At 34.0% G+C, this 18,842-nt stretch overlaps 1 protein-coding gene across 18 annotated transcripts in view; it reads left to right on the top strand.

Annotated features, from left to right (window-relative positions):
* The window catches only part of PTPRD (protein tyrosine phosphatase receptor type D), a 1,303,784-nt gene that overhangs the window by 1,265,834 nt on the left and 19,108 nt on the right, over positions 1-18,842 (top strand). For all 18 annotated transcript variants that reach the window (XM_084505446.1, XM_084505445.1, XM_084505434.1 and 15 more), the window contains 4 exons: positions 14,631-14,916; positions 15,440-15,618; positions 16,836-16,962; positions 17,899-18,024. In XM_084505446.1, the coding sequence (XP_084361572.1) occupies positions 14,631-14,916; positions 15,440-15,618; positions 16,836-16,962; positions 17,899-18,024 (718 nt within the window). The remainder of the gene's footprint in view (positions 1-14,630; positions 14,917-15,439; positions 15,619-16,835; positions 16,963-17,898; positions 18,025-18,842) is intronic.

The raw sequence follows: 18,842 nt of genomic DNA, 5'->3' as shown, positions 1-18,842 counted from the left end.
CAATCCCATGTTTGGATCTGCATAATATCAGCATCAAAGGGCCTATCTTTAAGACACTTTGTGAAGTTTTGTTATCTGCTGTTAATGATGCTGTTGCAAATACAGAAACCTAGATTGAATGGAAAAATATGACTGTTTAAAAAAAAAAAAAAAGTTAATTTTGAAAAAATAACAATATGCAATGTGATGTTGTATTTTTAAACTAGTATTTTTACTTATTTTTTATTCAATGTTTCAGCATCAGAGAGAGAGAGATCTAAGTAATGATTTTCTAGTGGATTTTTTTTTCTTATTATCTCCACATCTTTTGAACCTGTTTATTGCTTTTATTGTTTTTGACACATCCCTCATGAATGCTCATTTTCTAATCCTGGTAGTGAGTAGGATGCAGATGACTGACTGTGCTTTTTAACAGTGGAGAGAAAAATCTCCCCACTATATATTCAGAAATCACTCCAAGGAGATTCAAAATCATTAAAAGCTTCCTCAGCCCTTTCTTCTCCGTACCTGCGAGCAACTGAGGATCTTACCTATCTTCCCTGCACAGTTGAAAACTCTGAAGAGGAAAACATAACAAATGTATTTTAGTGTGACAAGTGTTTCAATATCACAAATATTCTAAACTTTCCATGCTTTACCTCCATTGCATATCCATCAGCTACTGGGATGCTGCTATGAGTTAGACTGTACAAACTCACAAATATTTATTCACAAATAAAAATCAGAGAGATTGGGGTAAGGTTCTTTTTAGATTCATTTCTTATAAGAATGTAACTAGTGACCAGACTTTTAGAAAATTTTGAATGGGTGTTCTGTCTTCATTATAGTTGTACTTGAAATTGTAGAATCTACTAAAAAATAGGAAGGCGCCTGGAAAAAGGGTTGATAAATGCTAGCTGGCAAAAATGAACCATCAGCACACTGATGAGGCATCATTGGTGTAGTAAGTAACTGTATGATAGATAGTTAATCACCTGTATGATAGATAGATAATCACCTGTATGAGTGGCAGAACTGAGATAAAGGAGTTGGGACTTGCCTTTACATTCTCACCTCACCTTAAAACCTTTCCATGTTGTGATAGTTTACATTCCAAAATCCTCAAGGTTGGAAACTGGTCTGTTTTATGAAGATCACAGAGGAATTTTCACCTGTACTGTGTTACTCTCTTTCATTTATGCAGAAAAAGAGCAGAGTCTCAGTCTGTATTCTGATGAATCCAGTGAGAGATGGAATTTTGTTCTGTTTCAAATTTGACAGTCACTAGCTGGGATCATCTTGACTGCAAAGATGTCAGTTATCTCCCCTAACTGATCACTCTTCAAATTAAGAATAGTCTGGGTCTTATAAACTTAGTTCTCTGATTTATTTTCTTTTAAATGATAATGTGAAAAACGTGGAATGATGAGCACAACAAGGATTACCGTATAGTTGTTAGTATGGCAGTGTGCAGGGGCCTTAAATATTGGCTAGGGTATCTTGATATTCTTTTCTTTGAGTAGGAAAATAGTGTGCTGCTTCCTAGGCATTACCAAAAAATCCTCCACAAGATGACAAACACCAGTAAACTGAAACTCATGTATTTTCAATTTTTAAGTTAAAAAGCAGTTCTGTCCAGGAAACCAGCCTTTCCTGAAAGTTAAACTGAAGCTGTTCTATGTGCTTCAGTTGTTTAGGAGCAGAAAGACAAGTATCACTGGAACCACTATTAAAATCCAAAAGCATACAAATAACAAATAGCAGTACTTCTTCAACCAGGTTCAAATATCAGAAAATATCTACTTGTTGTCTTTTTGATTAAATCAGTCCTATGTGTATAAAACCATCTTTGTCTGGCACATAGCCTGCGATTCAGGGGTTTATAGTCACCAGTGCTGTGACTCGGGGACGGATTAGATTATGAAATCTTAAAGAAAAAAAAAAAAGAAAAAAAAAAAAAAAAAGAAAAATAAAAGCCACCATAAGTGCACAAGGAAAGATTTTGTTTCTGGTAGAAATCAGAAATCTGTAAAGGATCATAGTAAATGTCATTACCAGATAGGGTCAGTGAACTGTCAAGACCATTATCCTGTCTTGGACAATGACAAATGGCAGAAATCTCAGGAGAATGTGTAAAACTCCAGTATAGACAATATTTCAGTAAGATTTCTTCCTAGCAGAAAGCATCTAGTGACTAGCTTAGCACTACTTCATGACAATTTCTATTCTTTTCTGCCTTTATTCCTTTAGCTACATAGACAAATTTGTAGATATTTTATTTCTGATATTCATGACTGTATGCACATTTTAAAGAACAATACCAAACTGTCTTTTTATTTTATTTTTTTTCTTGTCTAAGTATTATGCTCTAGGTGGTTTTCACACGTCATGTTAGAAGATACTTATTTACTTCTATTTAAACACTTACCTCTTCATTTAACTAAATGTTCTTGGTAAAAGGAAAAAAAAAATATTAATGCCATTTCATGTTTTACACTTTTCCTTAAGTTTATCCTTTGCAGCAAACTGGGATAGTAAGCAATCTTAACCTGTTTCAGTCATAGTCAAATGAGAGGGCAGAAGAATCCTCATATCCCTAGTCATTTTTTTTTGTAGCCCATCTCTCCACTTTCACTTGTATCATACCCTTTTTGCATAGTCTTAGTAAAAGTAGATATTCCTCAGTCTTTAATTTTAAATAATATGTAAGGCAGGAAAAATAAGTCCAGAATTATGCCAGGTTTTCTCAAAAAGCTGTCCAGTGGGCCATATCTGAATTCAGCCGATAAATGGTTGAGCAGTTCTCCTGGAGATTGATGACTTTTCACTCAGTGAAATAACCTGCCCCTTACGAAAAAGTAATAATTTGTGAAAGATTTTTTGAACACAAGCAGTGCCTTTTCCATAGTTTATCTCAAATTACAAATATGTTGGTGCTGATAATTATTTCCATATATATATATTATCATGTCCTACAAGACCTGTAATTTCCTTTGACCTAAGCTGTAGTTTGATACATTATTTGATCATCTCTCTTAGTGAGTCATTTTATCCATATGTATTTAGTTAATTGGTTATTTTTCTCCCCGCCCATGTTTATATATAATATACTTTACAAAGGAAAAGGAAATCTGACTGCTTGCAGCTGAGTCTAGTAAAAGAGCAATTAGGTTCCATCAGAGCCAGCAGCTGCCCATAATGAATTCTGAATTAAAATTATGAGGGAAGAAAAGAATCCAGCCATCTGCAGGAAATGTGAAAATATTTTTATAATCCAATAGCTGAATTTTGGAAAGGGGTATCTCTGAGATTTCCCAGCTGTACCTACAGTATATTCCAGAATATCCATGGACACACAGTATACTGGAACACATTGCATCAACTTGGCTACTTGGCATGTTTGGCTAACTTTGAACAGCCTGTATTTTGATCTAAAGTAATCAGCATGAAAGCCTCCTTAAATTATCTCCCTGTGCCTCTAGAAATAAAATGCAGCTTTAAAAATCATCCTGTTATCTTTCAGTGGAAGTTTTCCAATCAGTATTCAGCCCTGAATATTTATCTTTCTTCATTTTTCATACTTGCATATACTTAGTTCAGAGTCTCATCACTTGTTATCAGGTTTTGTCAAGGTCTGCTCTTCCAAGTGAATTCTGAATGGTGGTACTTGGCTGCTGTTTCTATTTTTATTTATTTATTTATTTTTGTCAACTGAATTTTAAAATTAAGTGATAATTGTTTAAAAGTTACCATAATGCTATTGCTATCCAAGCTCATTTCAAAGCTATTTTGTGATAGGGAAAATAAATAAATAAAAATTCATTATATCCATGGTATGTGCTCATAAAGTTCAATATCCCTCTCTACCACCATCCTTCCCCTCCCCCCCCAAAAAAAAAGAAAAAAAAAAAAAAAAAAAAGAAAGATTAGTGCCCAATCTTTAAATGATAAATCCTGATTAAGAATTGTAAATACTTAGTGGTATTAACAACTCAAACTATGATTTTCTACTTCACTGTGCAGAATTCATGCTGATTTAAAGGCAATTGAAATAAATAATTAAATAAGTCAGAAGTAGAACCAGTAACCAAACTATTCACCTTTCAGTGAATTGTTGGCAGAGATATCATACAGGGTTTCTATTCTTTTCAGCATTCAGTCTAATAAAGCAGAGACCTGGAAGAGTCTTGATATGAGCTCATCAAAGGAGATTCATAGCATTTTCTTCTCTATTTTCTACTATGTAACATCTCACTACATCATTATAGTATTGCAACCATCTCAGTTTAAACCAAATCTAAGATTGCATGATTATGTTTTTCTCATCCTCTGAATGTATCTTCTTAGACACATCAGTTCTCTTTGGAAAATGAAGTGTTGTTTTGAGATGAAGATAAGAAACGGCAGGTTTGCTACTATAGTCCAATCGATTTCAAGATTTAAGACTAATTTCTGATCCTTTCCAAGTTTTAAAAGCAGAAAAATAAAATAATTAATGAAAATTTATAGGTAGGTAGATCCCAATTAATTTAGAGCTTTGAACTGACTGATACTGAAAACATAGCCAACACAGACTTTGGACACATGGTGTTATGTCTTGTCTTCTTTGTTTGCTGTGTGCTTACCAGGTGAAGTACTGTGTCTGGAAGAGTGTCTGAGACCTCTTCTGCTCTTCTGTCAGTTCAAAAAACAAGCATGACAAATGGCAAATGGTAGTGTTGTGGCTTGAAATACAGGAATCCTGAGGCCAGAAAGTACTAAGAAAAATAAATCATTGTTGATAATATAAAGTATATGAACATCTAGATACAGCAAGGGGCCTAGAAGGACTCTGAAACTATGATACACCTGAGTGTTCAGCAAGTGCTTTCAAGGTTGTCCTGTTAACCAGCACTGCAGAAAACTACTCTTCCCAATTTTTATTTTTATTTTATTATTATTTTATTTAATTCTGTTTCAGATAGCATCAGTTCAACTTTCGATTTTCCACATAAATAGGACAATAGCTCTTCTTCACATGGCATGGAAGAGTGGGGTCAGCATGTCCACACGAAAGTGTAAACTAAATGCAGAAATATGCAGAAGTACAGAATGACTCTTCAAAACATTCCACCCCAAGAATGCAAAATAGTTTGAAATGCAAAGAAATCAGGGAAGTAGCTGTTAGCAGCAAGCAGCGTAATTTCTGCTCATTGACTTCTTTGTTGTGCTGTAAACGTTGCTTTTATTTATCAATGATTCAAGCACAGTGAACTTCCTCCCATAAATTACCTATAAGCATAATTTTCTGTATTTACTACAGCTGTTAATGCATAGATTTGTTGAAGGTAACCAGTCACAGATGTGCTGTTAAAATTAACCTCAAAATACATTCTTCTTAAAAATTCTATTTCACTAGATTCTATTTCAGTAGATCTTAGATCTTTCATTCCTTAGTGGAATGCATAATGACAGGAATGCTTTGTGAATACATTGTACAGTACAGTGAATGTAAAATATGTGCTGAAACTCACAAAATTTCACAGAGAGGATTTTTTTGGGGATAGTTACTTTTTGAAGCTAAATACAGAATGCAATATACTGAATATATAAAATTGTATTTAAAGCAGTAGGAAAATAAGAAGGATATCTGAGAACTGGATTAATTTTGAAATAAAAAATCACTATAAATCTCTGTACATAGATAAAACAGTACAAAGAAATGATGTTTATTGTAATTTCCTTACTTTATATTTCTGAGTAATTGAAGAAATCAGGTGATACTGGGATTTCTAGTAAGGTGTATGTATAAAAATCCTCTGTGAAAAGTAGAATTAAGGCATGTATTCATGTGTTGCTATGTAAAATCAACAATCAGTCTGAAGGGAAAAGGAGATAAGAAAGATAAGTCAAATGAATAGGGTCAATGAACTTTTCAGTTGTTATATTGTGTAATATCTGCTGTGTTCCATCTTGTGAACAGAAAAATAAGAGATCTTTTTTCACTAGCAATTCATAATTTCAGAAGAGAAACAGGCACGAGTAGTAGGTGAAGAAGCAGGTAGAAGTACTTTGTGATGTTCTGTTGCTTTTAAGAAAGAAAAAGCAAGGATCAGAAATAGTGCTGTACCTCTTCAATGGCATAGCTACTAAGAGTGTCAGGTACCCAAAGGCTGAAATATTGATTGAAAGGAAAAGGTCTGGTTAGCACACAGGGGAGTGCAGGGAAAGTCTTTCTTTTAGTTTATGTGACTGTGAGACCAAATTTAGAGAGCGAGTATAATCTTTCCTACAACATGTCTTGAATAATGTTTTTAGAGTGCTTATCCTAATTAAAGCAAAACCCAATATAAGGATTTCTGGAGAAGTTTCATGTGTAACTGGTTGTTTAATAACCCTTACTGGATCCTTATCTTCAAGAATTTATATTTGGTGTCCATAGTATTCTGCAAAAATGAATTTCATAATTTAAATATGTGCTGTATAGAAAGTACCTCCTGTTTGGTTTAAATTCTATGTTTCATCATTTCATTTCATGATCCTACTTCTTGTGTTACAATCAAAAAATGAACAGTCATTTCCTATTTGCATCCTCCACATAATACATGATTTTATACTGTTGCTGCCTTATTTCCCTTTCATCTCTGAAGTCATCTCTGCCAAGTCATCTCTGCTCCAAGCTGAGTTGATATAGTTTGATTACCCTTTCCTTCATACTGTATTATCCTCTTTGATGTGTTTTCTTCACCCTTATGAGCACTCTATCCATTCTGAAGTGTGTCACACTGCCCATCATCGAGGTTGTGCAAGGACAGCCCCTTGACATGCAAAATGGCTTCGGGATTGTAGTCATGGCGGAATTTCTAGAATCCTTCAGTAAAAGGTAGATTAACAGAGTTGTGAGTGAACGAATCAGTGAGACAATAAATAATGATAAATCCCTCCCATTAGTGATACAGAAACCTCTTAAAGCTAATTGCAATGCAAAAATGTAACTTAAAGTAAATGGCTGAAAAATTGTGCTCAGAAGTTGCCTTGTGGCTGAAATATCAGTGATCTTAGACATTTTACTTTTCTCCATTACTTCAATAAACTACTTTTTAGTAGTATCTTTTGCAACATGGTACATCTTCCTCCAGTGCTAACTCATAAATTATTTCTAACACTAGTCAGCTTTTAGTCAGTGGAATTGCTCTTTATATTATGCCCGTCCAGAACTTTCATATTTCTTTGGAGCTATGTAGGAAGCCCTCTGCATTTCTGTAGAGTTCTGGTTCATGACAGACCTGGATATGAAGTTACATGAGAGGATTTGAACTGCTAGAAAGGAATGTCCCTGCTAGAAGCAGTTCTTAAAACTTATTTTTGTTCAGTTGAACATTTCTAATGATACATTTTTACCTTGTCTGGAAAACTCAACTTTTACAATTATATATTAAAGTGTTTTGTTTGTTTGTTTGTTTGTTTTAATTATTATTTTATACAATATAAAACTTTGTTTATAAACAGCTCTAGCATGTGCATTAAAAAAAAATCAAAATCTATTAGCTTTGATTCTGTGTGATTTAATACCCAAGAGTTTGCTAACAATGCAATAAAACTGCTTCTTTTCCTTGATCTCTCCAGAGCTGAACTCAGGATTAGATGAAGAACAGATTTACTTCCTGAACATTATTACACTCTGCAATCCCATACAGGATAAATAAATAAATAAAACTTATGCTCAAATCTGGGACAGTTGTATTAAAAAGAACTTTTGGTAATGGTAGAATTCTGAGAACACAGAAACCAAAACGAAAATCTTCACAGAGTTTAGTAAAGGCAGGAAGATCTAAGGCTGGCTTTTGATTTGTGAGCCTCCTATCCTTTTGCCAGCTACCTAAGAAAACTCTGGGGATCACTAAACTCAGCTTTACATACTTGTAATGGAATCTTCACATTTTCTGATTTTTTATTTCCTCCCCTGTTCTTTTTAAGAAATCCTGTGTGCCTTCAGTAACAAATATGGTCCCCTCCATGCATAGTACAGAGGTGAAAAAAACATAATGTCTGAAGTCATCTTGTTTGGTGAAGCATTGTGCTTAGAAATGTGTTGTATACATTACTTGATTGCTAGTATTATATTATAACTATAGAGAAAAGGGGAAGGGAAGGGAAGGGAAGGGAAGGGAAGGGAAGGGAAGGGAAGGGAAGGGAAGGGAAGGGAAGGGAAGGGAAGGGAAGGGAAGGGAAGGGAAGGGAAGGGAAGGGAAGGGAAGGGAAGGGAAGGGAAGGGAAGGGAAGGGAAGGGAAGGGAAGGGAAGGGAAGGGAAGGGAAGGGAAGGGAAGGGAAGGGAAGGGAAGGGAAGGGAAGGGAAGGGAAGGGAAGGGAAGGGAAGGGAAGGGAAGGGAAGGGAAGGGAAGGGAAGGGAAGGGAAGGGAAGGGAAGGGAAGGGTTACTGTGCACTTGCAGAGCAATTCTCAAAGGTCTTTCCTGAGAATACTTACTGACCAGTATCTCTTCTAAAATGAAATTTAAATGTACGTCTTTGCAGAAAGCCTTTATGTTATTGCAGCCAGATTTATCCCCTCAAATGGATGTTTAATGGTTTCATAATCTTTTTTGCTGCTTCCTGTGCAGAAGGGTGGCTTTAAACTGTGTCCTAATTTCCTAACAGGATAAGGGGAAAAATTATCTTAATATTGCTCTTATCAGAACTACTACAGAATTTCTGTGGGATTGGAACCTAATTAATCATGTGAAGTTCCTCAAAAAATATATATAAATAAATAAATAAATAAAATCCAGGCATTTCTAAATGTTTCCCATATCACAACCAATTTTATGTACTTTCAGTTAACAAATGCAAGTTTCATTCAATATGAAACTGTAATATTCAATCTTTTTTTTTTTTTTTTTCCCACTGACATGAGTCAAAAATATCCTAAATGATTTTTGGTCCATATTTTACTGTCTTTGCTTTCAGTTAACTAGCCTGTGAATACTGGCAATTACACTGCTTTCCTTTGCCAAATCACTGAAGTATCAGTAAAGGGTCATCATTTAAACAGCTACAAATTAATCACAAAATCCAACCTTTAACACATCCATACAGTGACTTTAATGTAGAATGGCCCCTCTATGCCTCTTATTTTTTCCTCTTGTGAATTGCAGATGTATTGCATCACAAGACATTAAGCATGCTTCAGCTCAAGGGACTGAGCCAGTCATGCTTTTAGAAATTGAAAACAAATGTTGTAATACTTTAAATGGTATCATTTCAAGCAATAACAGTTTCCTACTCAGAATGCTTGTTTAATAGATTGCTAAGGTTTTCAGCTTGTTAACATAACAATATCTTTCACTAGTTGTAATTATTTTTGTAAAAAATCTGACAGTAACACCAAAAGATGTAAACAGGACAAGAAAATCATAACAACTGTACAGCACTGTAGAGTTAATTTGTGAAATTAGTCTCATCAGCTGAATTATTATGTGGTTTTTTTTGTTTGTTTGTTTGTTTGTTTGTTTTTTTCCCCAAGCAGAGTGTAGATCTGGATATACAATTCAGTAAGACACATTGTTAATAATGTTTGCTTCAATCCTGTTTAGGATTGGGACTGTATATTCTGTATTATAATGTTCTGCATGCAGAGAGAACCTCCTTCTTCTTCATATGCTTTGGAATCTCAGGAAATATATATATATATATATATATATATATATATATATATATATATATATATATTAATTCCAGCTGCCTCAATTTGTTGGCAGTGTTGTCATACTGTATTTCTTCCCAAGGCATAGGAAAGTCAGCCTTTGTTTATGGCAACCAGTGCTACAGAGTATATAGAACAAAGCTGGTTTATCAGTTGGCTAATGGGTACTAAAATCATGAAGGAAAAAAAAGCACAAATAAAATCCTATCATCACCACAATATGCAATTTAGTCCTTCAGGATGAAAGAGAATTTAATTGTTTTTCATTACTATAATCTTTCATTCATATGGTGAAATTCATTATGATGTGGAAGAAAATATGGACAAAAATATAATTGGTAAGGAAACCTTGTTAGTAGACAAAATATTTCCAGTAATTTTTAATAATATTCCTCAGTCAACTGAGGAAGCCCCTGTTTGATGAATATAGTGTTTAATTCCTTAATCATTAACTAACATCACTCATGGATAATTGTGGTGAAACTTGAACATCAGTTGGCTGTCTAGTTACATGAAACCTTTTTCTTTGTACAGTCACTATGGAAATGCAGGGTATAGCTGTTTGCACAGTTGTTCACAGACATAGAGATCCTTGCTTATGCTATGAAGTTAAACATCTGACTATAAAAAATACATGGCTGTTTCAAGGTCACAGTTTTAAATAAGAATATGTCTTTTGACTCTTTTACAAAGAAAAGGAAAATATGGAAGACTTTGGAGAGGATTTTGGTGCCAGTCATGGAATCACAGAAAAAGATGAAGTACGCATTTAGCATCTAAGAGAGATTCCAGCTTTATGTAACATTTCATTAAGAGGGAATAGAAACTTTTGCCACTGTTTACTTGTAATGGCATAGAAAGTTTAGCTTTTACTTTTTAATGTTAATGAGATCTTTCCATCTCACCAGTTACTTTAAAAAGAAAAGCAAACTTTTTTGTTTGTTTGTTTTCTTACGCATTCTGTAATAGGTCCGCTATAGGTTTTGATTTTCTATGAGCCCAGCATTTAGTTTAGCAAATTGATATTCCAATAACATATCCATAATGATTCAAACTGTTTGGCTTCCCAGCAGTGTAACAGTACCATATTAAGAAGTATGAATGGTAGCAGAAAACAAATAAAAGTAAGAAGATAAAGATAAGATTTATCTTTAGATAAGATTTAGAATGAAGATAAAGGTAAGTTTCTTGCTATTGTAAGTTACTGGAGTTTGAGTTAGAAAACTTGGGAGGGAGGAAAGAAAGTAAAATGTTCTTATCATTGGTTCCAATCTTTTTGTGGAATCTGAGGAGGGTCATCTAGCCCATTTACAACTGACAGAGTTAGAATGTCGTGAACACCTTAAGGTAGTAAAATATTTTACTGAAACACTCCATGGAGGAGTGTGTCAGTAGCCTAGTGTGTGTAGCCAATTGAAGTAACAAAAGGTAGTATACCAGGTCTTCCATCCTTATCACAAAAACATCAGTGTATAGTAATGTGTTTTGGTCTGGTGTCATGATCTGCCAACTAGCAGATATCTACTCTGGTACAATATTTTAATATCTATTACTATCTTAGTTTGCCTATGGGAAGAATAAGTATATAAATAACAATACAAGATAGGAAGAAAAGTAATAAAAGCTGTTCATTCCAGATGAAAGTGTAAGCTTTTAACTGGGTTGAAATTGTATAGTCATGGTCTGTAGGTATGCAGTGGTTTTACTCAGCTGAGCTCTACCACAACCACTATCTCACTCCCCCTCCTCAAAGGGAAAGGGGGAGAAAATAAGATGAGAAGGGCTCAACTGTTGACATAAGGACAGGGGGAATCACCCACCAATTTTCACCACAGGCAAAACAGACTCAGCATAGGGAAATTAAGGTAATTTATTACCTATTACTAATAAGACAGAACAGTGAGAAACCAAAAACAAACTAAAAATGGCCACCACTTACCCCTTTCCCTTATCTGACATGGGGAAGCTGCTGGACGCTTCTCAGAGTGGCCACCCCTGCAGCCCCCTGGCTATGAAAACCTTGCCATGTAAACACAAATACAAGGTGCCAGCAAAGCTTTTAATTTTTGATCTGAAGAATGACGTATATCCAGTTATAAACATAATGCTTAGACGTTAACTTATTAATGTGTGATAGGTAAGAGAAACATATTCTAAACTACTGAGAATATCTACACTGGCAAACCTTATTTATCATTTAGCCAGCACTTGTTTGGATCATAAGAACTGAATGTACAGGTGTATGATATAAGTAATGACAGCTGAACATTTATATTAATAGTCCTTCCTATCAGCTATACTGTTTTATGAAACTGTTCTTTTTGCACTTACAGAAAAAAAGTGTGACTGTGCATATCTTTAAAAATTACGTGTTGTTTTCCCTGTAATTTCTACATTGAAAATTAGTGCAATAATAATTTATTATTATTATTATAAATAGTTCTTATGAGTGCTCTCATAAGAAATATGAAAGTGCAGAGTGTTTCACTGAAATGCAAACTCAGTCAGTATAGTCAGTTTCTAGAGATTGGTTAAAACTTTATATAAACCAATCCAACCTGCAAATGTGTGCTTCTTTGCAATCCAAAGTAAACAAAAAACAACAGTGAGACAGTTTGGGTAATATTTCCCTATGATATTACTAACTAAAAGGTCATTACAGTTCTCTAGGATGCAGAGCTTTTATTATACAGGGTAAAGGAAATCATTTAGCTAGGAGAATCATTGTTTCACTTTCCTGTATATCTGTGTATTTTCTTTCTCTCCAACTCCCATTGATCAAAATCATAGACTGGTAAATTTTCTTAAGCTCAGAATATTGATTAATACTTGTTAGAGTGGCATCTAAGAAAGCTGAGATTGATGTGTTTGGTCTGTTAGAAGAAGTCCTCTGTTGTTTAAAGGGGGTCTGCTTCTGGGGACAGTAACCGGTGGCAAGAATAAATGATAAACTGTATAAGGAATCTTAGAAACAAGACTTATCTCATATGGGACTAAAACATCTTCTCTGTCCTTCTCTTTGATTCTTTATAAGTAAATACAACTAGTTTACCAACTGACTGGCACAGATTCTTTGAGTGTGTAGAAAGAAATAAAGTTTTACCCTTAATTATTTAAGGACAGACTTACAATATTTAACATTTCCTAAAACTATTGGAACTGTGAGAAGATCCTTGTTATCTTGACCTATAGAAGCTGGAGTATAATCATTTTTATCTGTTTTTTTTACCCCCCCCCCAACAAAAACAAAACAAAACAAAACAAAAACAAAAACAAAACAAAAACAAACAAACAAACAAACGGCAGTTTATGATGTTCTTAGACAATATGAGTGTCTAGAGAGTTTATGAACTTTTGCTTAGTATACTACACTCTACATTTAACATCACTAACTGGAAAGAATTAAACATTTAGAAGGCCAGGAACTAGTATTCATTGTCACAGAATTGATGTGATCCTGGATATAAAAATGGTATAAATTCTATGATATATATATATATTCTAATATATATATATGTGTGTGTGTATAATTCCTCTAGATATTTTAGGGAATTTGTCTCCATTTAGCACTTAAATTGCCTATTTACATCTTCAGTATATTTTCTGGTCTTGTGTATTTTATATTCTTTTTCATATTCTTCTACATCATTCCTGTTATGTTATGTCAAATGTGTAATGACTGATCAAATATAATTAATATTAGTCACATTAAGGTAAGAACTGTAAGTCTGTTTTTCCTGTCCTGATTCAATAATGACCTCAGATGTTATTAAAGATAACCTATCCATATATATATAGGTAGACATATCCACTTAAATAAGGAGTGAATGACTGAAAATCCTTGACAGTCTAACAGGTTTGACAGCAGATATCATAAACATAAATTGCTATTAAGTAGGCCTGTTACTAAGACAGGCTTAGTTCTCCTGGTTCCAGCTGAATCAAAGTTAAATCCTGTGCCAAACTCACAGTAACTAGCCCATATCTTTCTCATTTACCATCAAGTCTTATCAAAGAGGAGAAAGCAACTTTCTATCTCAGAGATGTTCGTCAGGAATCACTTGCTGTGCAGAGAATTTTCTTTATTCTCAACAGGATGTGTGTAAAGTCACTTACAGCTCCTTCCCAAACTGACTTAACTCAATCTCTGAACTAACTTTGCCTGGAGATAAATACCCAGCTTGGACATTAATACAATGCTGTGATATAAAGCTTTATTATTAAGCCTATTTTAGTCCTTTTATGATCTGTCCTTTGAAATATGAAATAATGTTGAGATAATATGAGATACAGTCCAAATCTTTTGTACATGTTTCTAGACATGCAAGCCCAACAATGAAGTAGCCACATGAGAATTTTCCCAGCCTACAGCTAATGTAGCTAAACAAGCATCAATCTGATTCTCAAAGAATAATGGCTTTGCCTGGCCTGGTGAAAGAGAAGACCAAACTGTGTTAATGGAAGCCCTGCTGACAGAGTTGGAGGAGTGATAGAATTTTACCTCCAAAGCACAACAAGAAATATGCAAGACTCATTTGGTATAACATTGTTGTTTGCCAATACATTCATTGGCAAACAGGATAGCAACAGCATGTGTAATGAGTTGCAAATGATACTACAGGAAAGGCTGAATTCTTACAGTGTTCATCACCTCTAGTAAATTTCATTGTTAAGAACATACATTTCTGAAATGTTTCATTTTTTTTATTTCTATCACAGTCAAGCCTGAAATTGTAAGATGCAATGACCTTACGCTAAATCATTCTACATTCTCAATTGCTTATAATGGGAGTTAAAGAACTTCATATATTTCGTGGCACTGACCTCTTTCATAAAAGCTAGTGTTCATATGCAGAAAAATGTTCTGTTCAAATCAGTGTTATGAAATTTTAAAACTTGACTGCCATAAAAACTAGCAGAATGCATGAAATAGTCCTTCATGTTTTTCCTCATGTGTTCATTTCTTTTAGTGCTGGAGTCGGCAGGACTGGCTGTTTCATTGTAATAGACGCGATGTTAGAGAGAATAAAGCATGAAAAGACTGTAGATATTTATGGCCACGTAACTCTAATGAGGGCGCAGAGGAATTACATGGTTCAAACTGAGGACCAATACATCTTTATCCACGATGCACTGCTGGAAGCAGTGACGTGTGGAAATACGGAAGTGCCAGCCAGAAACCTGTATGCATATATTCAGAAGCTGACACAGATAGAAACAGGAGAGAATGTCACAGGAATGGAGCTGGAATTTAAGGTACTGGAATTTTATGTTGTGGGGAACCAACATCAAATTGTGTAACACTTAATGCTGCAATGTCCTCCACCAGTTGTTTCCAGTAATCAAAAGCTAAGATAACATCAGGATAAAATTTTAAATTTGGAAGACAGTCCTTTGTAAAATGCAAAAATTTATCTTCTGTTAGTCTCCAGACAAGAATTTTTTGACAAGGTTGTTTTAACCCTGCTGTTTCTTTATCATTTAAATAGCTTGAAATGTGTGTTAGTGTAAAAATCAAATTTGTGCACATGCAATACAAATTTATACTAGGTATAAAATTTTTATAAGATGTTAAAATAAACTTTACAAATATTTAGTTAATGCAATGGAATATGGGAAAGTAAATATCTTAATACAACAGAATATGGGAAAGTAAACATCTGAAATTGAAATGATTTCTTAATGGATAATGAGAAGAGATTATCAGATCTGATAATGACATTTTATTATATGAGTTTTCATTATACCTGGTCTTAATTATTTTATTTATTTTCAACAGCGTCTTGCTAGCTCTAAGGCTCATACTTCAAGATTCATCAGTGCCAATCTTCCTTGTAATAAATTCAAGAATCGTCTTGTCAATATTATGCCATATGAGTCTACAAGGGTATGCTTGCAGCCAATCCGAGGAGTCGAAGGGTCTGATTATATTAATGCCAGTTTCATTGATGGATACAGGTACTAATGTTGTGTTCTCATGTGGACTTCTTTTAAAGTTTACAAAATTACATATGTATTAATACTGAAAATAGCAAATTTTACTACTGAAATTTAGTACTTTTTATTATCTGTACATGTCCTGTTTATTTTTTTGTTTGTTTGTTTAAATATTATTAAGGGTTTTGGATTTTCACCCATACAATACAGGAAATTTGTGTAAGTGGCATGGAGTCTAACGTTATAGTTTTACCTATCTTTAAACAATTGAGAACTCTCAGTAATATTTATATGAGGGTTTAGGCACATTCATGATCTGGAACATCCATTTCTTCAGAACTATTCTGCTAAATATGTTCCTATTTAGAAACATAGAGATAACATCCATAGAAATAACATCCAGGAGATAAACTCCCTGTGTTAAGGTGAAAACCTATGATATTGGAGCACTGATTATGATGATATATATGTATATCATATACATACATATATGTGTATATATGACAAGATAACAGCACTGACTTATGCAGCTCACAAGAAAAGTCATGAAAGAGTAGCAGTGCTATTTCCCTAAGGCAGTTTAGGTGTACCTGAGTATCTGTGTCCACAGAGAGCATTTTATGAGCTTCTACTCAACTGAAATCAGTTTTCATTTCTTGCATCAACTACAAAGTTTTTTCTGTTGACTGAACCAGGCAAGAAAAACATAACCGTTTTTTATAAAGTTCCTGATGCAGAAGCTTTTAATAGCTAGGTGGTAATTTCCAATAGCAGGAGATTAAGGCCTGGAAATGCAGTGTACTTTATTCCAGAATTTTCTTCCTTCATTACTTTTGTTGGAGGCATCAGACTGTTGAGGAGGCATTAATAAAGAAACAGCTTGATGCTATCATTCCTAAATTTAATAGATTGTATGACAGTTATTTCTACAAAATGAAGCAACACAACTAAATGTTTCTTAAATGCTTTTTACAGTACACAAAATTGATCTATTACAGTTGCATTAAAATTTAAATAATAACAATAAAGACATACATCTTAATATTAACAGAGTAATTTCTTTCACAAAATTCCAAAAATAAATCCATAGTTTGATTAAACAATCATAATAAGGTTTTAATATGCTTATTATTAATAGTATATATGTTTTCCTCTATATGATGTTTACATATAAACAGAAACATAAGTATCAATTCACTTTTTTGACTAAAATATTTATTTATTTATTTTTACAACAGACAACAAAAAGCTTACATAGCTACACAGGGTCCATTGGCAGAAACCACTGAAGATTTCTGGAGAATGCTCTGGGAGCATAATTCTACAATTGTGGTCATGCTTACTAAGCTACGAGAAATGGGCAGAGTAAGTATTGGTATAGTATTCCTTTACTAATTGTTCATTATAATTATTATGTTTTATTTCTAAAATGTTTCATTTTTATGGTGTTTACAAAAGATAACCAAGTATTTAGGTTTCTTCTCCATTGGAAATGAGTGGTATTGATGTTCACCAGGTGTAAGGTGTAATCTGTAGATGTGATGCCATTTATAAACTTAAAACATTTTGTTGTGGGACACACTGAAATTTGACAGCTAAGTTTGTATGTTGATATTCTAAAGAAAGCAGAGAGAGCATTGCTGTCTACTGAATAATAGGGATTTCTCATTTGGAAACCTCTCTTTTGCAGCATCTGATTTTTGTAAAAAGAAAGTACAGTATTTTTAAGATCTGAATGGTTGAATGTTTTCCGCATGCTCTTTGTGATGGACTTTGAAGTTTCAGCAGCTTGTTTGCAGTATTAAACTCTTTCAGGTGCTGCTTTAGGTAATGGAAAGAACGGAGCAGTTTCCTATCTGGACAAGAATACATCAAGATGAAGCTTATTTGTGATGAGTAAAATCTGAATCAGATTTGGGGAATAGAGGTGACCCAGAACAGTGAATATAGAGATGAAAAGAGTCTTGAGAGTTGCTTCAGCAGGGAAGAATGAATAAAACTAAAGATGTCCTCAAGATTTAAATTCCTTTCGGTATTGAAAATTAGGCAAGGGATAGCTCTTGTCACTGATAAATAATGGAGCTGAGCAGACATATAAACAAGTTCAGAGGTACAGCGACCAGAGAGAACCTCTATGCAGTGCAATACTGAAGGACCATGATTCTAATCTAGATGTGGAGCTTAGTGTTCATGTTGAACTGTTCATGTTTCTGTCAATAAAGGCACTTTCCAGGAATGAGAAACATTTTATGGTAGTGGTGTTGAGTAATAGGAAATGTAATTTGCTTCTCTGTTTTGTAGGAAAAATGCCACCAGTATTGGCCTGCAGAGCGTTCAGCCAGATATCAGTATTTTGTGGTAGATCCAATGGCAGAGTACAACATGCCACAGTATATTTTAAGGGAATTCAAGGTTACAGATGCAAGGGTAAGTTGCAACACCATTAAATTTTCACATAAGTTTAAAAGACAATTTCAATTTCTTCTTCCTCTTCTCTCTCTCTCTAAAAAAAAAAAAAAAAAAAAAAAAAGCTTCTACAAGCAATAAAGAAGAAGTTCAATTTAAGTTATTATTTAAGTATACTGTGTATTTATTTAAGTTGTTAAATGAATAGCATCTTTGTTTAAGAACAATCAATTTCATTCAGATCTAACATCTGGGTGGCACAACTTTGTGATGTTCTGAATAGCTGTTTCTGTTGAAATGCATTAGATGATTTGAAGGCCATTTTCCCTTTCTCCTCATTTCACCCTTGATCGTTTTGGGGGGAATTTTTGTCCCTTGCAGCTGTAAATACATCGAGTGAGTGTGAAGGTTAATACAGTGAGATTTAAAAACTGCAGAGTAAATAGCATTTGTAAGAAAAGCTTGACAAGCTTTGCACATTATAATTTGATTTTTGGCATAGCTTATTTTCTGCAGTGTTGTATATCTGCAGATACACAGAGCATGCAGCTGTGACCCTATCATCTGTATTTTTATCTGAATTCCAGAGTCTGAAACTGAGCATGGATATAAGATTATATGTACATAAACTTCAAATATACATTTGGCATTTCTCAAACGTTTGATTTCTAGCACTTTACTCTGCATGGCAGGAAAAATTACTGGCAACCTTCATTTCTTTAAGCACTCTAGAATACTGTTTGTCCGAGCAAAATAGCAGGTTGTACTGTCCAGGAACAACATGGGTGATTACTCAGAGTTGCCAGTCAACCTCCAAAATATCAGACTTTCTCATGGTT

Source organism: Aythya ferina (assembly GCF_964211825.1).
Source record: "Aythya ferina genome assembly, chromosome: Z".
Taxonomy (NCBI): domain Eukaryota; kingdom Metazoa; phylum Chordata; class Aves; order Anseriformes; family Anatidae; genus Aythya; species Aythya ferina.
The sequence above is the reverse complement of the archived record's forward strand: the minus strand, read 5'-3'. Positions and strand labels throughout refer to the sequence as shown.